Consider the following 22,755-nt stretch of genomic DNA (forward strand, 5'->3'; position numbering starts at 1 on the left):
ACATTCAAACTTTAATGATCATTTTCGCCCCTAACGACAGGTTCTATACCATAACTGACTAATGATCTACACACTTTCCGTGTTGATTTTCCTTCGAATGAAGAAACATAGCTTTCGGTCTCACGTAGACAACCTCTAAATAGCATTAACGTTAATCTCAATTTTACTGTTAGCTAGAGGCATAGAGACTGAAATAATTGTCCGCAATGGGCGCTATTTAAAATTTACATAATTCTTTGTAAAGCCGGTTTTAATGCGATTTCTGCCGAACTTGGGACCTAATAAGTGGAAATATATTCATAAGCTCAGCTGAGCAACGCATTTCCGGGACAGACATTTCAGATTTACAACCTTACTTTAAGAAATTATAAAATCAGCAAAACGAACTGTGCTGGACGTTATGAACAGTATTTTTGAATAAATGTTTTTTTTTAAGTAGCAGAAATCTATTAATCCACGTTCATACACTTGCAAATTGCGAAACCTGTTCGTGAAACCTGACCAATAGCAACACACATAATAGGACAATTCACAGAATTAGCAATTCGCGATTCGCAATCAGCGAGTGATTGATTGTAAGGTCTACGAACTAATAGTTTTTTTCACTGCGAAATAAAAAAATAACGATTAAATGCACTGCCAAATTATATTTTTCACAATGGCAATGATAACTTTTAATTTTAACCACGTAATGAGAGGTGAAACAATATTTATCAGAATTTAACATATTAACATTTATTAGACATTATGGAATTTAGGTATGTCTCGATACAGCCCATTTACCTATAAAGTTGAGAACTTCCGAACACAATCGTAATTTAAAATTTTCGCCTTTTCCCTCATTATCAGCTATCCCCAGTCTCCATCCTCCTCAGTATCCGCGATTTTACTGTTTCGAGCTGGAGGCAGTAGACAGACGAATGCGGGTCATAAATATAATAACATTAGGAGTCTTGTGGCAACGTCAATGCAGATAAGACGTGTCTAAGAAGGGTGTATAAAAACTTTTTATCGTTTCGTGTCCATAAAGCTACAAAGGAATTCGAAAAATTCGTAGTAAACATCTCGTTGCTTCGACGATAAATACAGGGGCCATTTGAAAAGATAATGTATCCTGGGAGCTTGCCAGCGGCTGGATCGGCCCAAAGGTCCCAGGATGGCTTTCAAACGCTGAAGACAAGAAAGAGCGGTAGGAAAGCCAACTCTACCCCTACTAATGCCACCAACTCGCCGGATGCAACAACACCAATTATGGCTAATTTCCCACTCCTGGGCTTCTGTGTTGTAAGAATTGCTGTATCTCCAATAAAATATATTTCTTCTTGTAAGAGAGCAAAAAAGCTGTCTAGGCATATTGTCGTCTCAGTTTGATCTAATAAAACTTCGCTCTTTATGTTATAGAGGCACTTAGAGCTAGGGAAAACTTAAGCTACAATAACGTAAGAAAGGTTTTCTGGAAAGTGACTGGTTTTTTCTTTGTTGATTCGTGTTTTTAAAGGAAAATGAAGGGCTATTACTCTTTTTTATGCTTAAGCAGCTTCAAAGAACACACTATTCTGCAATATAATATGAATAGTTCTTTTGATGCAGTCTTTGTCTTCGTCTAAGTTTCTCTGAAAAGGCTCTTCCGGTATTAAATATTATGCAAAGAATGATATACCGGTGCTTTATTAACGGACGCTCTCGCAAGGTTTGAATATTTCTCCATTTTTTGTCATCCTGAATCTTTCCTAGAATTTTCTTCAAGGTGAATTTTATTAATACGAAGCTGTTCTGAACACTAAAAACTCATTAAAACTAGTGCCGACCTAGGATCCATTAGTAGGCAGGAGCGAGCATAAACCGTCTCATTATGTGCTCTAATGATATTATACCGTCACATCTCGGCAAATAAAGTTTTTGTGTCCACGGTTTTCTTCGCGAGGAAATGACGTAGTAAATTTCTTATAATGGGAAATGAAGAATTGATCTTGGGGCTTGGGGGTGTGACATAGTCGCAAAGATAGAGGATAATAATGAAACGAACTGCAATTTTCTTTGTCGATCTGCCTTGTGGAACTTTTATGGGATTGTTCTCTAGTACACAAATTGAATAACACTTTAAGTAAATCAGGGTTTACTTTTTAAACGTTCAAATGCCGTTACTTTAAACTAGTTTATAGGTAGTTGTACAAATTTAATCAAGAAATTTGGAGCTAATGGGACACATTTTGATCCTTTTCAAAATTATACAGAGTATGCAAAAAAAGTGATTTTTTTCAAATGAAAACACCTTATTTTCGTATTTTTATTTTGGATGCTACTGAATATTTCATTCATTTCTTATAAAGAGAGGAATCTTATAAATTCTACATTGGAAACGCAGTAATTCTTATATCAAATTTTTACCTCTTGAATTTTATCAGTTATCACTGCTGAACTTTAATCTATGACTCATCCACTAAACAAGTAAAAAACTCCTATCCGATGCACCATTAGATCCCAAAAGCTTCGGACACGGAAAAGCCGCATCCCAGCACAAGTTCGAGAAGATCCTGTATTATATAACGAATTCCCAAGGGATCGTCTTTAAAACTTAAACATTCCAAACACTTCAATTCCCCAGGAAGTTGTTAAATAAATCCAACAGAATGGGCGGCTTCATTCCTATTAAAATATTGAACCGCCAGATAACGTGAAAGTTGATTCCAAAAACATCCATTTTGCTTCGCTACCGGAGTCGTTGTAAAATTTAAGTGTTTTGGATTTACTTCACCTAATTTTTTATGACGTGAAAGTCTCATGGAAAATTAAATCTTACGATCCGTTTCGCTGTATTACAAGTTTCATTGTTCCTGGTCAAAATCCGTGTCGTTGGATATTTATTTAACAATAAAATTATTTTTCCACGACTTTAAGTTTAAAGGACATCATTAATGGACGTGTTGAATGACTGTAAAGTTCGTTTTCACACCCCCTCTTCTAAAACAGTTGAATAACAAGTAAATACTACCACGCCTATGGCTCATTATCTACATATGTACTTACACAACCGATTCACCACCCTGTCGTCGTCGTCATCCCCATTGTTGCTTTATTTATGTTTGGCATAGGAGGAGTTAAATGAGAGATAAAACGTCATCGTTGATGTTATGATTTAGGTAAATTTATTGCAAATTTATGAAATCTAGTAGTTGCATACATCATACGTACACCGAGGTTGTGAAGCATAATGATGTATTTTACAACTTTGTCGTATAATATACTATGAATATATTATAATCTTCAGTTCTTATTTATATTATAATATGACAATCATAAACAATTTTTTCCCAGAAACGAGCGATCTCGTTATACTTTTAAAAGTCTTTGCCCTAGCCATGTACTCGTATAAATGGACCGATTAGAAGTTCGTAAATATTCATAAAGCCCTTCAAATAACGTCACCGACGATATTCAAAAATGGATTATAAGCTCAGGTTTGGGAATAATGTTGAAAGAGATTGCTTGTTAAAAATTTAAAAGCTATTTTGCTCACGGATTACCAGGAGTGTACACAAACGAGAAGTTTCGTTTAGCCAAACGTGGATATCCGTATGAGGGTTGAATGCATGAGAAAATGGTTCTGGAGGAAGTGTGAAGAAACTTACAAGGCGACCTGTTTGAATGAGTATACCTGGCCGCTACCTCTAGTTTTTCATATTTGTCGTACTGTCATCTGTTGTCAGTTACCAGATTGCTTCGATTTTCCAATTTAATTTTATTAATGTTACTAACGAAAATGTAAACTAATGGCACAAATTTTCAACACATTGACATGTTGATTTATGGGGAGGCACACCGAAATTTTGCCGTTGAAAGTCGATTTAATGCTGAGAGACGTTTTTGGAAATTAATTAATTGATCCAAGTGGTCGTGTTCTATCTCCTCCTCGTCCACCCAATCTAACACCGCTTGAGTTTAAAAGGAAAGCGAGATGGACTTTTTTGTCTTTTAAGACAAAAACGGTTCAGAATGGTTCTATTGTGACCATTGCTTCTCCATCTTGTCCGAATTTGTTGTAATCTTGCAACTGTCCTATCACGTATGTGCGTTGGTATAGTAATTAGTTGGATGGATTGTATAGCAGGTCTTTAGGGTACGTTATCTTTCTTCCAGTCTTAGAACAATCTATTGTATTATTAGTACGTATTGTTTAGTTTTTTCCGCATTATAATATACGTGTATAATATATAATATGAATTTAAGACTTTTCCACGTATGTTTGCTTAATGAAACTACTGCCTTGCAGTCGAAACTTTTCCCCCATTCTGTTATATCTGGAAACATCGTATGTTTTGTTTCCAAGACCGATAAACTGTACCTTTGCAAAAAGCAGGTAGTACCAATATTACTTCGTAGATGATTCACTCGAATGTTAGCACGGCGATGGACAAATTATTCGTAATGCGCGCTACATTAATAATCGGGATAATTGTTTTTTTTGTCCTAAGGACTCCTAAGGTATGCTGTTAGTATATCCACGACTTATATTATTACATATGTATATTTATATAATATTATTTGCATGTGTTCATATTACATACCTACATATGTACATACATATGTCGTAATGAGAATACTTACCTATAATAATTCAAAATCTGAGCAAAGACTCCAGGATGTCTATCGAAAAAGTATTCATTGAGCACTGGATCGTAATTAGCTAAGGCTTCGGTGAGCCTAGATAATCGGGTAGCAGGAATCTTCTTCAGAGTTGCCTTATAGGTCTCGTAACGAATTCCTCCAACGTTCAGTATGATCCGGTTCTCACCATCCATGCCACCATTTCACAATTGTAATCCGGGTTGATTTGCAGCGAATGCCTGAAACAAAGTGACAATAATCAAAAAAGTTTTATAGATAAATTAAGTATCAAATATTACAAGGGCGCAATCGAAAATTTACACCCACGTCTCTAGAGTTAAGTGTTGTCAACCACAAGTAACTGATTTTTCATTTAGTCGCGTAAATAGGCTGAAAATTTGGACACGTACGAAGAAAATGAAATTTCGCATCAAATCAGCGCTTCTAAAAATATTCAAAAAGGATATAAGATTATAGATCGTGCTCCATCCTTTATTAAGGATATTCTATTTCAGTATTCCTCCTAAGTAGGTCCAAAAACTAGTTGTGTGGCGTAATTAGTACCACATACTTTGCGAAAGACAGAAACTCGATGAAGTAAAAGAATGAAGGGAAAAATTTATAAAAATATCTTAAAATCCTATAGTGTTTAATGAGTAAATACCAACAAGACAAATCTTTTTATGATTTACGTTCAACTCCATTAACCTCTATAAATGCTCTCGCACTTTTTTCTACCAGCATGAAGCCGAGTAATCTTTAAGATTAATAAAAGAAATATTAACCTTGACATAAAAATCCGACAAATTTCCCCAGAGCTTTAACTTTCAAAGCTCTTATGCACTCAATATCAAACGCACTGTTATTCAGAATCCTAAAGGTTTGAGAAGAACTTCCTTGAAAATGCGTGGACGTTGTCATATAAATGGGGAAATACATATGTTAAGCTTGATGTTGCGAAACTTCAAAAGAAGCTTAACTGAAGAAATTGCCCCATTTTTTGCTGGAGTTAAAGCCTGAGAATAAATGAGAGGCCATGAGTTCCAGTAGGGTTAGCAAGAAGGGCATTATATTTAGTTGTAGGGCAGGATTAAAGGACGACATTTCTCAAAGCCCGATTGTAAAATATTTACCTTAATTTTAAATTAAAATTTAAACCACATGTGATAGGTATTTTGAGGCTTTCGACTGTAGGGACTGGAAATTTCAAAATTGATTGGTTGAACTGAAACATTCGATTATGTTGGAATCTACATTAAATCAGGAAATGTGCTGATGCTTAATCGAATCCAAGGACTCACGTACTAAATTCAGTTTGAGTAAAAGCCCCTACTGATTCTCTAGACGTTTCTGTTGAGTGAATCATTGAATTATAGCTTCTAGGGCTCATACTGAGATTATGTGATAATATCCGCTCCACTTAACCGGAGAGATAAGGACTCAGGTTTAATTAAAATAAAAGCATGGCAGAATCCTTGTCTCGTAACCTGTAGATGCCTTTGAGCTGTACGTGTTAACTTACACTATGTAAATAATGTTTTCGCTTTGCCTGCTCAAAATTAGTATTAGTGACAATGTTACAGAATGAAAAGGATTGTCATGTACTCTAAATACCACTCTCGTCCCTTTATAGCTCGAAGCCCATTGCATAGAAAGTACAAATTTGAAATAAGTTAACTAATGTACTACATGCTGCAGGGTATCCAAAAATAACGTGCATATATTTTAGGAGGCATTTTCTTAAGCCAAAGTACTGACAAAAGTTTCTATGAACTATGAGAAAAAGGGTTTCTGATTAGCTATATAAACACAGCGCTATTAAGAGTGAGTTAAACGGTTGACGGTAAAGTATTCAGTAGTGAAATGAGGAAGTAGCGGTCCCATTCTTGTGGTCTATATGTGACAAAGGCAATTGTAGGCGCCCCGCCTTTTTGAATCGATCAATCTCCTTAAATAAATGGAAATGATGAAATGGCAATTCAGTTCAAATTTTATTTTACCCATAATCAATGTGTATTTTAAACCACCAAATGAAGGAAGACTTCCTGAGATGCGATTATATATAAAACGAAATCGGTGAAAGATAAACACCATTATGTGTGTCGTAAAAATTTCCCTAACGATGTTCTAAGATCAAAGGCTTTTATATTTATGGAGTGAATGATGGCAACGACTTAGGATGAGAAAAGGGAAGACAACAATTTTGCCTTTATTTATGGGCGAATATTTTTCCAATTATTTCTCCCACTTTATAAAAAAAATTTAATCTTGATGAATTTAGGTCTAAGAATTTGTTCATAAAATGGTCGGCATAGCACATTTTTCTTTCATTTTTAACAACATTTCATGGACAAAACATATTCTAAATGTCAAAATTTTGGCGAATGTCAGTGGATTTTTGGATTAAATGTAAGTGAAGTCAGCGCAATAAACAGTTCAAAAGTCATAAATCAATTCGGTTGGAGCATAGCCATACTCAGCTTCTTGAAGACAATAATCTAGTACGGCATGACGTAACCGCACCAAGACTCAGCAGCAACGAAGGATTGTAAAATGTCGATAAGTTACGAGGGGCAGCCGAAAATACCAGATGTCAGAAATTGAATAGTGGAGACACACGTAAAACGTAGGATCACGCGCATGCGCGAAAGGTCCCTAGGAAAACAGACGTCTTGTTTTATGTAGAGTCGAAAGTTACTTTTCAGTATCGTTAACTTAATGGCACTTAGTGTCAGTATGGACAGGTTTAAGTAGAATTATAATTGTGCAAAGAGAGGACTACAGCGAATAAAACTTATTGACCGTATCCCCTTTATTTTTTTCCTGTACTTGGACATGTCTTCTCTTGAGATCTAAATTATGAGACCGGCGGAGGCGGGCCATTTATGTTTCCACTTTTTCACAATTTTATAGCGCAAAGTGAAGTATTACGTGACGCTATTACTTGTTTGGTCAAAAATCCTCCACTTTTCAATAATCGGAGTGCCATTTTTAATGTAAAATCGATTAAACTGAAAGCTCAAAACGTAAGCGAGTGTAGCGACCGGTAAACCATTATTAATTTCGCGTTGAGCACAAAAAAGCTTTTTACCATTCTCTGTTGAAATTGGGAAAGATGGGAGCTCCTTTATTATATTTTCCTTTTTAATTGACGAAAAGTTAATTCAGAACCGCATTGCGAGTTGTTGGAGTTATTAAGGTCAGAGTACAGCAAACAAATAATGATAAAATTGCAGACAAAAATATGTTTCAGTTAGGTCGATGCGGGTAATTAAATTAAATTTTTCCTGTGTCCGGATTTTTCTGGGCTCAAGGATGATTCGCTTCCGCTTCCGTTCCTCCGAAAGTCTGAATTAGACTTTATAAAGAGCTTATCTAAACTTCATTGTCCCCTTTTCAAATGGTTCTGTACCTCGAATTTTCATGATTTAAAATCGCTTTGTTTAGATTCGTATTGAAATCACGTTTTCTCTAGTTGCCATGGAATATGGTTTAATGGAGCACGCTTTTGTAATAAAAGAGCTACTCCTCAATAAACCAAGATCTTAAAAGAGATTAGAATTGAAATGTTCTTTCTCGGTTTGGTAATTGTTTGCGAAATGTCTCCGTTCATTTCACAACTTCACTCAAAACTACAGCACTATCTAAACGTGGCGAAAACCCCGGAACGATCATTAACGGAAGCACCGTGTTGTTTACAAGTCACTTTTAGTACACTTTTAGTACACGTTTTACAGTTCAATTAACCTTTTTTATTTCAGTTTCCAGGCCCTCTATTCCAAACATCAAGAAGCATGAAAAAGTGAGCAAAATGACGACAGACTCCGTGTTGAAATACCTCGTAAAAAAAAGTTGGAAAAAAGCTCTATTCGTTTGCACTGAACAGCTTAATGAATTGGGCAAAAATTTTCAGGTTTCAATACAATTTAGTGAAGGAGGTAAATGTGGAAATAATCGAGATTCGTTTTTTTAATTATCAGAATCCTGCTTTTGATGCCTCAGTTATTTTACACTAAAAACGAATTGATTGGAAGAAGCGGAACAGGTTTAAATCTAAATTAAAAGATCCATATTTTTTTAGAATTCACATTTGAAAGGTTCTTGCATTATTGCTTGGCGCAAAGTACGAATATTACCATAATTTGTTACACTTGCGGGTTTTGCCTTATTACTAGAAACGACGGCGCCTTTTGGCTTTGCACTGCTTACATCCATTAAATTGCGATGCAGTAAAACGAGTTGGAATAGACATTTTGTGCCCTTTTAGGTCAAAATGCAGCTTTTACATTTAAGAGAAAGCTCTAGATTGGCCTGGAAACTAGAAATATAACTTTTCGAAATTTTATGCTATTTGGTTATGTCGATAATTCAATGTATTCAATGTAAGAAGGCCAGTATCGACTACCTTGAATCAAAACAGTGATAATTATGAATTCTCGCAATAATTTCACTAGTCGCCCTAGCAATCTTGTAACAAGTTGTAAACAATCTCATTCATGATGTTCTTTTCTCAAACGCAATGATAATTTTTCCCAGCATAATGCGGTAACAAATTTCAATTAACCTAGTTATTGAGAAATGATAAAACATTCATTAAAACGTCATTTATGTTAAATTATTAGAAAGTATTTCTCCTAAAACGAATATCATATGCATATTATATTATTTCCCCGTTTCAGCTCAATTTGCTTTTGTTGAAAATTGAGCCAGTTATTTTGTAGCTTCAGGGTACGTAACTTTCAATTAGCTTTTAGAACAGAGTTAGACGACTAGAACTACGTAAACTACCGTATAATTGCCATATTCGTACAGGTTATTGATCATCCTTATGACATCTAGATATATTAAGTAAGGCTACTTTTCTATTAAACGGTAAGGAGCCATTTCAAGAATGTGTCATCTATTTTGTCATCAAAATATCCATAAAAAGCTTATTAACGCTCAAATTAGGAATTAAATACACATTACATGCAGATTGGTGTTCAAGCTAATACAGCTAGGAAATTTATAGTCTTATTATTAAGGTTCTTAATTAGGAACTACATGTAATATTCATTGATATCCAAAAGTTCTAGTGCATTCAGAACATAAATTACAAACAACAGATGCAATTTTTGTTTGTTTAACTTTGTATTTGCCATCCAAGTATTAACAGAAATTCATATTGGAAGTGCACCTGCTACATAGGCGTGAAAAGGGCGCTAAATGATACGATTTTTAACTTTTCGGTTTGTATCCCTGAAGTTTTAAGTGCTCAAATTCCGAACTGAAACTTTCAAGCAAAATTTGTATAATTCCATTTTGTAATTTTATTACTTCACATTCATTATGTCTACTTTAGTGTAAACGCTAAAAATTACTCACTTAAGTTATCTCTCGCAGATAATAAATCTTCTATTCAATTAAAGTTACCCATCGTGCCGACAAGACTAACTTTACGCACTCAAGAATATGGCACGTTCCTCTACTGAGCATCACTGCAGTAAAAATCATTTTTTATAATTATTATGAGAAAAATTTTTCTACGCTTAATTTGGCATTTTATTAACGTTATTATTATTCTGAGGTTGCGCATTATTTCAAACCGTAAACGTTACCGCTATTTACGTTAACGAACTCTGGGACTTGTAGGGACCGTTAACATTATTAACACACTGTCCTTTTGCCATTTAATCGACAAATTCATACACCCAAGTGAAACGACTAAGTACATATTTTTTGACATTATAAGTAGGTAAACGCTGACAAAGAAATGTTTTCTTTTGCATGCAAAGGTAACGAGCTTTTCCTTTGTGTTTCAACACACAAAGATAATGAATGCATAATGATTTGTTCTCCCTACAGGGTTTTTTTTGCGTTGAACTAATGCGTCTATAATGTTATAGGTCATTTTTGTAATTTCTGTGAAAATTGTTTTTCAGATAAAGAAGTAACAGTACTATTATAGTTTAAACTGTTCGAAATCTCTACAATTTTAATGTAAAGTCCTTGTCAGCCTAATTTTGTTGGATCCTTTTCTATAACCCATTTCAAAGCCTCTCTGAGACTACGTCAAACCCAACTTCCAAATGATTCCACAGAGAATTATATTTGATGTCAATGACAGACAAAAGAGCCGTATAACTCCATAATCGTGTTTGTTACAGTCCCCTAAACTTTTATGGCACACTCAGAAATAAAATATACATATCACCTAAAGGATCCTCGTAAATTAGCGGTTTATTATCCTTTTTTATGCCTTAAGGGAGCATGCGAATAGGGAATCACTTGAGCTTTTATGAGGAACAAAGCCTTCAGAAAGTATGAAAATAAGTTTTTTTACATGCAACTGTGGTCTGCAACCCTTGGAGAAAGAGAAAAGAGAAATTTGATAATGAAAGTCATGTCGTTGGAATCTAAGAAACGGTGAGCGAAATTTGTAGTCAACAAGCTTGAGCCTCTAAACGTAACTACGTAAATCAGAAATTCGCCTACAACAGTGTTTGCCATCCCGAGATGCAGCAAAGCGTCAGATCGTACGTTGCATTTATTGTTATTAATGCGCATTGCTAATTCGGGCGCCATCAAGTGTTATTCCTTTTAATTAACAATGTGTATAAACTTTGGTGTGTTGTGTTCATCGGTCCATGCAAGTAGCAATTAATACCAGGAAGTTGCACTAATAAAAGTAAATAAATTGAAATTCAACATTATTTTCTGTGCATCCACGATTTTATTTTAAATTAGTTAAACCATGTTATGTAAGAGGATTGCATATAAAAATAACTGGTTCAGAATTTCATGAAATTAGAGTCTACCACAATATTTCCTATTTTTGAACCAATTAATCGAGACAGGAGGCCTACAAATATTTGCCCTTCATTTAACCATAATACCTTTCATCAACTGTCCATTGAGGCATAGCACATATTTTTCATTCGGTTACCACCTTTTGTGCATTAAATCGATTTTAATTTAACCACCTGAATAAAATTGAAAGGATGTTACACATGAATGTTTACTAGTTGATTATTTATGTTTTTGAAATGTGTCGACGAATGTGTCTCGTAGAATATACAACAATGTATACCGACAACAGTAATTCTTCGAAGTTGATTCGCATTAGTTCAGGTTAGTCGTTCTTTTTCGTCCATTCCTAAAAGCAATTCATGTATTAATTGGGATCAAAGTTTACTTTTTGAGTTTTTTATCGCAATACTTTTTTTAAATGCCTATCTGAAGGAAGTAGAAAGTTTTATGATTGTCTTACTACTAAAAGCAAAAAAGTCATTATACAATAAAAAGAACCATAGTCTTAATTTTTCGATCTAAATTAAATGTCTGATGTGTATGTAATAAGGTCGGTATTCTCTTGGCATTGAACCCACATAAATATGTTAGAACACTGAAGAACCAAACCGCAAACGAATGTTGCAGAATTTAACGTTTAATCGGGAAGTTGTTTAATTTGTGCTTCGCGAGAATCCAAAACTTTTCATTACTTCTATCTAATTCGAAGTTTTGGTTAAAGCATCTCTAACCCGACAGCATGGTTTCTAAACATCCCTCAAAAGGTTTAAAATGATTTATGCTGCTGACACGTAATTAACCGCTTTGCACTAAATTTATTATCATCAGAAGGAACATTTTAACATGCGTAAACGAAGAGTATAGGGCTTTATTTCTAGAAAGTCTGATGAGAGGTTGCAGGACAGAAAATCGATACTAAAATTGCAGAATATGCTCGATGTGTTAATTAAGCAGCAAATTGGACAATTCTGAACCTGGAGCAATCCCAGAGGTCCCAATAAATTGAGCCAGATATTATTTCCCTTGCCCCGTGTCAAAACAAGGATTTAAATTCTCTTCCAAAGCCGTTTAAGGGGAATAAAGATACCGTTTCCGTGAAAATCAAACCAATAAATATATAATAATTATTTGAAATTTTATACCTCCGTATCAACTATCGGTCCCGGTTGTACATGCGTATGAACTATCTAATTTTTTCGCGGTTAAATCCAAGATGATTTCTAGGGAATAATAGCCGCATTCGTCTTTCCAAAACATTTATCGCCTTTTGTATCACGTAGTCAATATTTCGTTAAAATACGTGACAGAAATTCCCCTTCCTCGGCTTTTAACGGATATATCAGACCTCACTTGTTGCTTTCTTGCTTCATTAGTTTCCACATGAAATGACGTGGTCTCGAAAAATTTTGCTTTTGAACCCAAGTGCTTGAAAGTCTAAATTTATCTTTCAGATTTGTTCTAGCACTCGATATTTTAATTAATGAAAAACTATTAAAAAACCTGATAATAGTAAATTTCATTACGAATTCATTACAAACCTGAAAGATGTCAAAAATTAAAACCTTCATATGTGACAGATGTCCAGCTTAGATATTGTGATTCGTCAAATGCAAGCCGTCACAATACCAACACCGCCAATCACAGCGCGCTCGAAACTATGATTCACGAAAAATCATGCAGCATGCACATTCGCACGTTAACTCCCAAGACTCTTTTCTGAATCGTATTAAAAATATTATGGATACCGGCACAGTCGATATCACTATTTCTGACTTTAATTCACTTGGAAAAAACAGTAATTAATATCATGTCAAATATCAATTTATTCCACGTTGCCCTACGTACCTACCACCGAACGAGATATCTCTCGTATAATAATCCGGCTTTTGGTGAGTATTCCTTAGTACTTGATCTGTTATTATTACAGCAACTTGAGTAAATGCAGTATTAACTAATTAAGAGGGTAACAAAGGGCCCTAGTTATCCTTATAACTTGCATCCTGCAAGCCGGTGATTTATGAGCTCATTCAGATAAATTGCCGAACTTATAGAGAGATAAAGTGAATCTCATTTAAGTATTAGTTGCCTGGTTAATGTCATTCAAAGCCATAAAATTCTATTTTAGTACCTACATTTAAATCATTGAACGCTGCTTCCCTTCCTCTCTCTCTTTTTCTCTTTCTTAGATGAAGTTTATTAAAACTTTTCAATTTAATTTTGGGCCATTCAAAAGATACTCCACAAACTAATATTAGCATTAATAACTTCAGGTAAAAAAAATCCAAACTCCAACTAAATTCGAGTAGGTAATACAGAACTAAAACCCTCGATCGTGTTACAGCTTCAACAGAGCCGAAGAAAACTTTTCCAATTTCCAACATTAACTGATTATTTAATTAAATAGTTTTAATTTTTCAAGCGGTGTACAACATAATTTCAAACCCAAATCAAAAAGTTTTTAACTTTTAATGAGATATCCCAAAGGACATTGTATATGTACTCCAATAAATCCAGTCGAAAATACGGCTTTGAAAACCTTTTCACGGGAACGTGTCCCCAATGCCACGTAATGGGGATCTTTTACAGACCAACTAGATGAGAATGTTGGTTTAATTTAAATATTATCGCAACTCCTGGATAAAACCGTTTAGTTTGGCTTTATGACGGATTAAAGTATTACTTAATTCAGGTTAATCCTGCCTCCGGTTTCCAATACTACCAGTGTCTTTCAAAGGTATATTAAACGGGTTGATTGTGACTTTTACTTGAACCGTTTTTCAAATATTATGTTTCAGAACTTTATATTCATTTTTTATTGTAATAAAAAATAAATAAAGGCCTGATGCTGTTAAGCAATTGCGGGAAAATGAATTGATTACGCTAACAATAAAAGTACCGCAGCTACAATCTCTAAGCAACCGTGCTCTAATATCAATTTAAAAAATGGGATTTTAATTCATTTTTGTTAGAAAGAAAGCACCAGTTTATTCAGCAACTTTAATACGTTCTTTCAGGTGCTAAAGCTCGGTAAACTAACTCTCGCTCAACAAGAAACAGGAATTTTGCAGGAAGTTTCGCAAGACAAAACACAAAGAAAATATACAGCTTCCGAAAAGTTCCACCAAACATTTGGGGCAAACTAATTTCAACTTGCATTTTACTTAAAATTTTAATGAGCTTGTAGCATAATTATGCTCACTTTAACTTCGACAGTTAGGTTTCATTGAGAGTTTCCTCTACAAAAAAAAAAAGGGAAAAATAAACATTTTCGACAATTCTAACATAACACAGGTGCCTCCTTTGTTTTCTTGAAACTAATGGGAGAGTTAAACTTTCAAGTTTGTTTACCTTTCTAAATTCGTATTTATTAAACAAATACAGAAATTATACGTCATTCCAGATTTTTATAGTCCATAATGTTAATAAATCTGGAGAAGTTTTTTTTATTGATATTAGCCTTTAACGTTTGATAGGACATGTTAAATATTTAAAAATGTATAGTGTATTAATTTTTGCTCGAACTAAATTGATTGATTGGCTTTCGGAAATTATTTCTGAATCTCCTGTTCCTGCAGATTTATGGATCGCGCTCAATTCCGAATTTGCCAGCAAGCTGGTGTACAGATATTGCATAACATTGAGGATTAAATTTCCATTTTATTTAAACTAGAAATCCAACCCTGAACACATAATATCATCCAATTTTGTTACCTCTAAAACGCGGATTCGGTTCCCTGGTGTATAAACGTAAACCTGTATTCCTCGTTATTCCCAGAGAAATTCAAATTTCCGCATTATTCCCAACTATGATGCTTTTGTATAGGTTGACATATCGTGAATATGGATTGGTACGATCTGTTTGTGCGTCAATCAGTGAATTACGATAAATAATTGTGTGTATGGGCGGATCATTATAAATGGTTATTCTGAATTTAGTAAATTATTGTTTATGGCGGAGGAATGTCACATGGGGTGGCCAAGTAGGTTTGATTAAATAGAACTTGTCCATAGATAATAATTACTATCAATGTCCGTTGATAATGGTAATAAAGAGAATCTCTTTAAAAAAAAAAATTGAGGCAAAAATTTTTCGTTTGCTTTTTGCTGTGCAACGACCTCATCTGACCTATTTTCCATTGACCCACGTTAATGTATATTCAGTGAGAAAAAAACATCTTCTTCTCTGAAACGTCCAAGAGCTAGCTTGGAAATTGCAGATCCCTTCTTCGCATGTGAACCCACCTAATCAATAATCTTTTCCAAATATGAGCTCATTGGCACTAAAGTTAAGGCTATTAGAATTTTATTCTCTGGAAAACTCCAACAAGTCTCCAAGTTAAGTGCCAATAAAACGTTCCTTCTGCTAAGTGGGAAATAAATGTCTATTGTTTAGATACCCCTGAGGACAGGCTAAATGATCGCTGCCAGCAACAAAGCTCCTTGTGTATTGTTAGTGATAGATACCATTTATATCCCTTCAAGATTAATTTTATTTCTCGTTACCGGCAACTTTTAGGGCAAGAAATAATTGTTCATGGTTTGAGAATGCCCCAAGTTGTAATTATTCATACTGTAAATGGAAAGGAAGTGCATGGAACGTATTGTAAGGTCCAAACATAGTTTGTCTTTATTTGTCATGATCCGTATATTTGACATCTTGCTATATGAGAATGGTTCGGAATATATTGTTTGACTAGGGAGCAGCAATCCTACTTTGTATTCCCCTTGATTCTGGACTAAAAATAGCACTGTCTGTAATTTAACTCTGTCTACGGTGTAGCTTCTGAACGATAACCCTGCTAACTTCATACATTCGCCAGGGTGAGAAATTGAAATCTAAATATTTTATGACGCGTGGATTTAGAAATCTTCTCTATTTTTAAAGTGGTTTCGTGTGTGGAGGAAAATGTGGCTTGTCTGAGGCGAATTGAAGTCGACGCAAATATTGAACAAGAGCGACATGTGAGGGTTTTTGTAGCTTGCAAGTCACTAGTTTACATTAAACTCGATTTTAACCGTTGCATTAGTAATACATTTTTATCATAGAGCGATACGTTAAAATCTAGAGGGATGTTCGTGATAACTATCCATGGCTTATTTTTGTATTTTTTCTTGTTGGAAATGGTCAAAAATTCCCAATTTCTATGGAAATTACGTGAATGTGCAACATCTCTGGTGAAATTGAAGCTGGGATGTACTATATATTCCCGCAATTGAACTGTAAATAAAATCGATATGTACCATAAAAAAGTAACTTAATGAGTTTAAGTCGGCCAAACGAAATCAAATACTGCCACTAACCTGTCGATACGCAACGATAATTTCCTGTTGGAATTAAGTGCATAAAATCAAAACATGAAATCTGTTAACATAACTTTTTCGGATATAAGTGAAATGTAGTTTACGTGCGCTATTTCGTTGAGCATTCCCTGCTGCCAAAAGAGCCTCAAGCAAATTTGATTCAATTTTCATAACTCTGCCATGTTTGACGTCACCGAGCGTTGCAATAAGGGTACATTATTCAACGCCTGTCGGATAGATCAATATGACGTTCATTGTTGGCAGGATACAGTTTTTGCTCGCAATTACTTAAACTTTCTACCAAGGCTAAATTTCAATTTTGCAAACTATTAAAAGAGAGCAAACTGAGAGCTACAAGAGACTAAACTCCCCTCGAATCAGTGTTTCGTACATCGAAGATTGAAAACTATTGAAGCTAACAAATTATAATTTAATCAGACACAAATGTTTACAATTAGGATTAGTGATTAATATCCAATTTCACTTAAGCATAAGGTAGAGACATCAATCTGAAAGACAAACTTATTATGAATAGTGACAACGTAACATTATACAAACTCGAAGTTGTCAAACAATCTAAAGTTTCCAAATTGGTTTAGGTTTCCCTAAAGTTATATTTCTCGATAACCTGAAGCCTTCCTTGAATAAAGGAACGTTTGTATTCTACGCAGTTATGTGAACATGTAAAATGGGCAGAATTGTCTTAAGATTAAGAAACCTATTTCCAATTTTAGAAGTTTTCAACATTTCAAATACAATGATATTTTATTATAGGTAAGAGAAAGGTATGCGTATTTTATCATTATTGTATTGATGTGCAGCAGTACATCAAATATACTAGGCAGAAAGTTATAAATAAACATTTATACAGCCACTAAACCAGTCGAAAGTTGTTTATAAGTAGTACAGCACTTTTGGCTGACATTCATGTAGATTAAAGGCTGCTGATCTAAAACGCTTTCAAATATTTACCAAAGGCTTGGAAACTAAACATAAAACTTGCGACAGAAACTTAAATTGTCCGAATCATTCGTTCTTGTGAATACTGTTGCTGGTATCTCGACCAAACTTCATAATCCACAGTTTTCATAAAGTACACGAAACACTTTGAATTGGTATAGGTACTTTACAAGAGGATAATATATAGTTGAAATATCTTCTTACTTCGATTTACATTCGTATTTAAGTAAAATCATGAAATAAATGGTTATATGCTTTTTCTGTTTATTTGCTTGAAAATTTAATAAACGATTTCTGCGATCTTTTGCCGAATAGGATATTTTTAGCTGCTCCAATACTTTTTACAGGAAAAATGAGCCTCATAAGTAATGGAAAAATAAGTTTACTTTAGCCAATTTCCAAAAATATGGGAACTATAACGAAAAGCTTATCTGTCGCCGTCTTGAGGGAACTTCCTCTAATCCATCAAAATGCCATCGAAGTAAAATAAATAAATTTTCGAGGAATCCGTAATAACTGATGTTTTATTTAATTAAACTCCTACTTGTTATCTTTTTAGCCCCGTTGAAATCATACGCTAAACCAACAAAATTAATCGGAATACCTATTGCACGCACGCATGCCGACATTTTGGACAAAGGAAAATATGTCCGCTAATCAAAAACATACATATGCCGTATGATGATATATCACAGTGTTTACAATATAATATTCAAAGCAGCGGGAGTTTGAATTTGTACAAAAGAATGATCAGCAATAGACGTGTAGTGGGGTAAACTTCACAATGCCGTTTTACAAACAACAAAATTAAATCATGTTTTTGTAGTAGAAACGAAAGATAGTAATTATAGTTTGGTTTTCGATGTTTTAAAAAGAAATAATAGATTGACATTTTATTTTGATTCAATTCCCAACACAAACCATCAACACAAAGCTTTACGGATCGCGACATTACATATGTACATACTATACTGAAATAATCCAATTGATTCGGAACAAATTGGAGAGAAGTTCCATTAAACAAACAATAACTGCAAATAATAATGACACACCGACGAAATGATTATACCATTACGACAAGAATTAATGAGATGAAGAAGATTGCAAAGTGCAACAACAAACTTTCCTTTGTACACAAATGGTCAGTCTACCTTTATTTTATGAAAACGAGAACAATACAACCATTAGAGAAAACTGTATTACATAAGCTAATTATGAAAAATAGCTGAAGTAACGCAAAAAAGTAAATCCCTGCAGGTACTTTAATGGTACATCAGGATAATACATTTTTCCCGACTACCCAGATTATTGTTCTTCGAGATGCGACTACTTTAGATTTAAAATTCAAATCGGCATCACTTTTGTCTTTGCCTCTTGATTTCACGCCAGAATGTATAAATCTATTTACTATTCCAGAGCTTTTTTAATGCCAACAGGATTTTCGATGAGGATTTTCAAGTTAGGCGAGGAAATTACGGCTTGTGAATGAAATACGAAGCTTAAGAGATAGAAATAAATGGGTTTTTTCACTGAAAGTATTATTGTGAGTAAATACTTTAGCGTATTGAAAAATTGATTACCTCATTAATAGAGCACCGGAATAAACTAGATTAAATAATAACCAGATCTAATTCAATGGTCATACAATATTTACATTTGGAGATTTATTAATGGGCAAACGTACAGTTCCAGCTGATATTTAAAGCGCTCGAGCTTATTATCTTTGGTTAACTTTATGATCGTTTTAATCGATCCTTTGTTGTAAAGTTGCCCGCTAAATACGTTCGTTCAAATAATCGATCACTTTAGAAAAAATCTAATGGACAAACTAATCGCCATGCTCTACATTTGAAATGGTCTTTTCAACCGAAAACCAAATAAATGATATTTCTTTTTGATTTATAGAAATATATTGTACAAACTTGCTAAGTGTGTCCGTTTGCTTGGAAATTGGAAAATGTAACAAATTTCATCAAAGTAAACTAACCTGAACAAACGTAGGTAGTGTTGATGGCAATATCGGCAAGACAATAGTTTCCCTTTTAGCTTTAACTCTCTATTCCAAGAGGAACGTGTCGGTTTTCTCATGTCTTCTTCACCTTGCGGTTTCCATTTACTTTATCTAATTATTAACTAGCTCTTGTCGTGTTGTCGGAATAATAAGCCCTGGAATGTTAGTGTTAGGACAGTGTAGAAAAACCTTTTTGTTTATCCTCAGTTTTGTTATGTTTTTATTTATATATGAGGACACACACACTATTTTCAGCATTTAGCTAGCACCATTCACTCGTCTTGAAAGTGTCTCGTTGCTCGCCTTTTCTCGCCATTGTTCGATATCAATTGAACCTTAGTTATAGTTAGAAAGCTTTTCTTGCACAAAACAGTGTCACTGAGTCCATAGTTATCTTGTCGGCTATATTGTATTACATTACTTTGGTCCTACAAGAAGAATCATGCGCCACCTTCAACCGAAAACACAACACAATTTTGGTAATCCCTCCCTACTTTCCACCATTTTTTGGTCCTTCTATCTGGATTACCATCAGTTAGAAACGAAAGAAGGTTTTATTCAGCACACAATGTTTGAAATATTGATATTCCAAAAGAGTTTGAAACCATAATACTAATCCCACGTTATAAATGTTTCACTTTCAAGAGGCGAGTTTGATTACAATGGATGAATAATAATTAGATCATGTAATGGAGGAATTTTTTTCAAGGAAAGGACTTAATTACCATGCCGGAAAGAGAAGAAGTAGCTCAGAAAAATTTTTACCTACTTTATTTTATTCGAATGGTAAATACACTCTTGATGGAAACTCAAATCTAGGCTTGAATAGCTCTAAGGATCAACTTAACGGTTTAACAAAATCGATTTTTTTAAATTTATTTTACTGCGAAATTTCTATAAACATATACATAGGAAACTTCATAAACAGAAAGGAAAAATGCACGTCTTGCAGAGTTTCTCTATGAATATTCAAATGCTTTAGAATAAAAGAGTCTCAAGCTGAATAAAATGGCACGTTATGGAAATATCTTGCTAAGGATGAATAACGACGACGCAGTGATGCATGATCGTCTTTGTGTGCAACCATACAGGGATATGCTCATTTTATGTATGTATTACGTCATTGAATGGGTAATATTGCACACAGGATAATAATGATAAGTAAAAAATTTGTTTAGAGCTTTCATAAGTGTTAAAAAGCATCAGCAGTAAAAAATCAAAAAGGTATTTCTATTTATTCGCGATAGGAGGAAATGCATGCTAATGTATTTGTTTGTTGCAGCGGGTCAATGAAAATTAAATTTGAAATATCAGTCTATTGTTTACATGTATCGGCAAGTTTTGGATATTGAATATCGATTTTTTTTGTTATTCTAATGATGGGTCGTGGAAAAACTAAACTGCAGGTGACGTCAATAAAAACCGGCATTATTAATTACTCAATCATATTACCAGATATTGTTGACAGCACTTTGATAAATCTAAAAAACAATAAAATTATAAAGAATTCAGCTTTCGAACGTGCAAAGTGCCTCTGCTTACTTTGCCTTTCTATTTCAGTTCAAGATTAAAGATTTATAAGTTACGTGATATTATAAATTCGATTCAACTTTTTTAACGTAAGCGTAGCGCAAATGCGCGCAAATGTCAATTCCATGTTCATAATTGAAGTTGTTCGAAATTGTTTGATTGGGCTTTTAACCACAACATTACGCCCCCACTCGTCATCATAAATAATCAAGACATTAATTTAAACGCCATAGGCGTCAAATATGCCAATATGAAACGCTGATTAGAACAGTCCGTCAATAGCGCATCATTACGCTGTCGAGCTTCTACGCCGCATAGCACATGGGAATCGCATAGCGCACAACTATTGTTACCTATCAAGTTTGCAAAATCATTCTTTAATGGGGATCATTGATGAATGATTTTGGATCATCACAGTAAATAAATTTGTTAATACGGAGTTGACACAAAAAAAAAAGCATAACTACATAAAATTTCTCTCTGAAACTTACCAAAAGGATCATAAGTTGGTGGCACTTTCAAGCCCGAGTTTGTTAGAAACAAATTTACAATTCGAAAGATCTCCCCGGGGAAATTCTGGCGAATCACGGCACGCGTCCTACAGGTGCCGGCGCCGATCCGTGGAGTACAACAGGCGTCGCGGCGAAGACTGAAAGAGGAAAGAGAGATTTTGGTCCAGATGCTCTCGTGTGGATGCTGTGGCGAAAGTTTGCGCATAAATTTCGCCTCAATTGTCTTGCTAATTCGGAATTCGGTGCAATCGGTATGTTGTTTGGGGGTGTGTGATTTTAAGCAGTTTTAGAAGTTTGATCTGAACAAGATTAACAATGTGAAATTTAGGACCATCCGCATAAAATCATTTCAGTCTATTTGGGCCTCTCTCTATGAACATTTGATATTTAGGGATATAAGCCCTTCTTCAACTTAATTAAACTAAATTTTTAATCGCAAAATTTAATTAACTAATTTGACAAATTTAACTAAATTCAAATAACAAATGTATTTCCTACGACATGCCTAATCAATTACCAAGACCAATGTAACAAAGTAATAATTAGGCGAGCTTTCAGCATGTACATAGATATGTGCCAAATTCGATATTTAGTTTTCTTTTGAATAGTCAAGAAAGGAATGTGAAGTGCGCTAGAAAGTGAAAAACATCTATGTAGATACGTTGCAATGGCATAATATACTTTCGCAATCGACATTTTGGTTATACGACATGAATATTTTCATAATTTATGGCTTGCTTACTGGCTTGTTTGTTTACTTCTAGAGTTGTTCGCTCATTCAATACAATTAAATATATTTATTCAAACAAGACAGATTACCCTTTGTCGCAAAAAAATCTTTCTAAATATTTGAATGAAAATTGTTCTCCGAAGACCTATCGAATGCTTTTCAAGGATGCTCCTCGTATCGTTGTGCTAAATTGAACGACGAAGGTTATTCTTTGGGGACGAACTTATTCACTAAAAGTTCTGAACTTTTTCTTTTCATTTGTCGTTCCGGAATTTAAAAGGATCGAGTTTGCATGAGTCGCGACGAGAATACCGTAC

At 34.3% G+C, this 22,755-nt stretch overlaps 1 protein-coding gene across 5 annotated transcripts in view; it reads right to left on the bottom strand.

The window, feature by feature from the left end:
• Positions 1 to 21,976, bottom strand: part of LOC136419123 (potassium voltage-gated channel protein Shaw-like) — a 38,279-nt gene extending 16,303 nt beyond the window's left edge. For 3 of the 5 annotated variants that reach the window (XM_066405292.1, XM_066405291.1, XM_066405287.1), the window contains exons 1-2: positions 21,688 to 21,976; positions 4,606 to 4,844 (exon numbers count right to left, since the gene is read on the bottom strand). In XM_066405292.1, coding sequence (XP_066261389.1) covers positions 4,606 to 4,799 — 194 coding nt within the window. In that variant the 5' untranslated portion in view covers positions 4,800 to 4,844; positions 21,688 to 21,976. The remainder of the gene's footprint in view (positions 1 to 4,605; positions 4,845 to 21,687) is intronic. The other 2 variants (XM_066405289.1, XM_066405286.1) reach the window with 1 other exon arrangement.
• Positions 21,977 to 22,755: the final 779 nt, after the last annotated feature.

The sequence above is a fragment of the Euwallacea similis genome, chromosome 2 (assembly GCF_039881205.1).
Source record: "Euwallacea similis isolate ESF13 chromosome 2, ESF131.1, whole genome shotgun sequence".
Taxonomy (NCBI): domain Eukaryota; kingdom Metazoa; phylum Arthropoda; class Insecta; order Coleoptera; family Curculionidae; genus Euwallacea; species Euwallacea similis.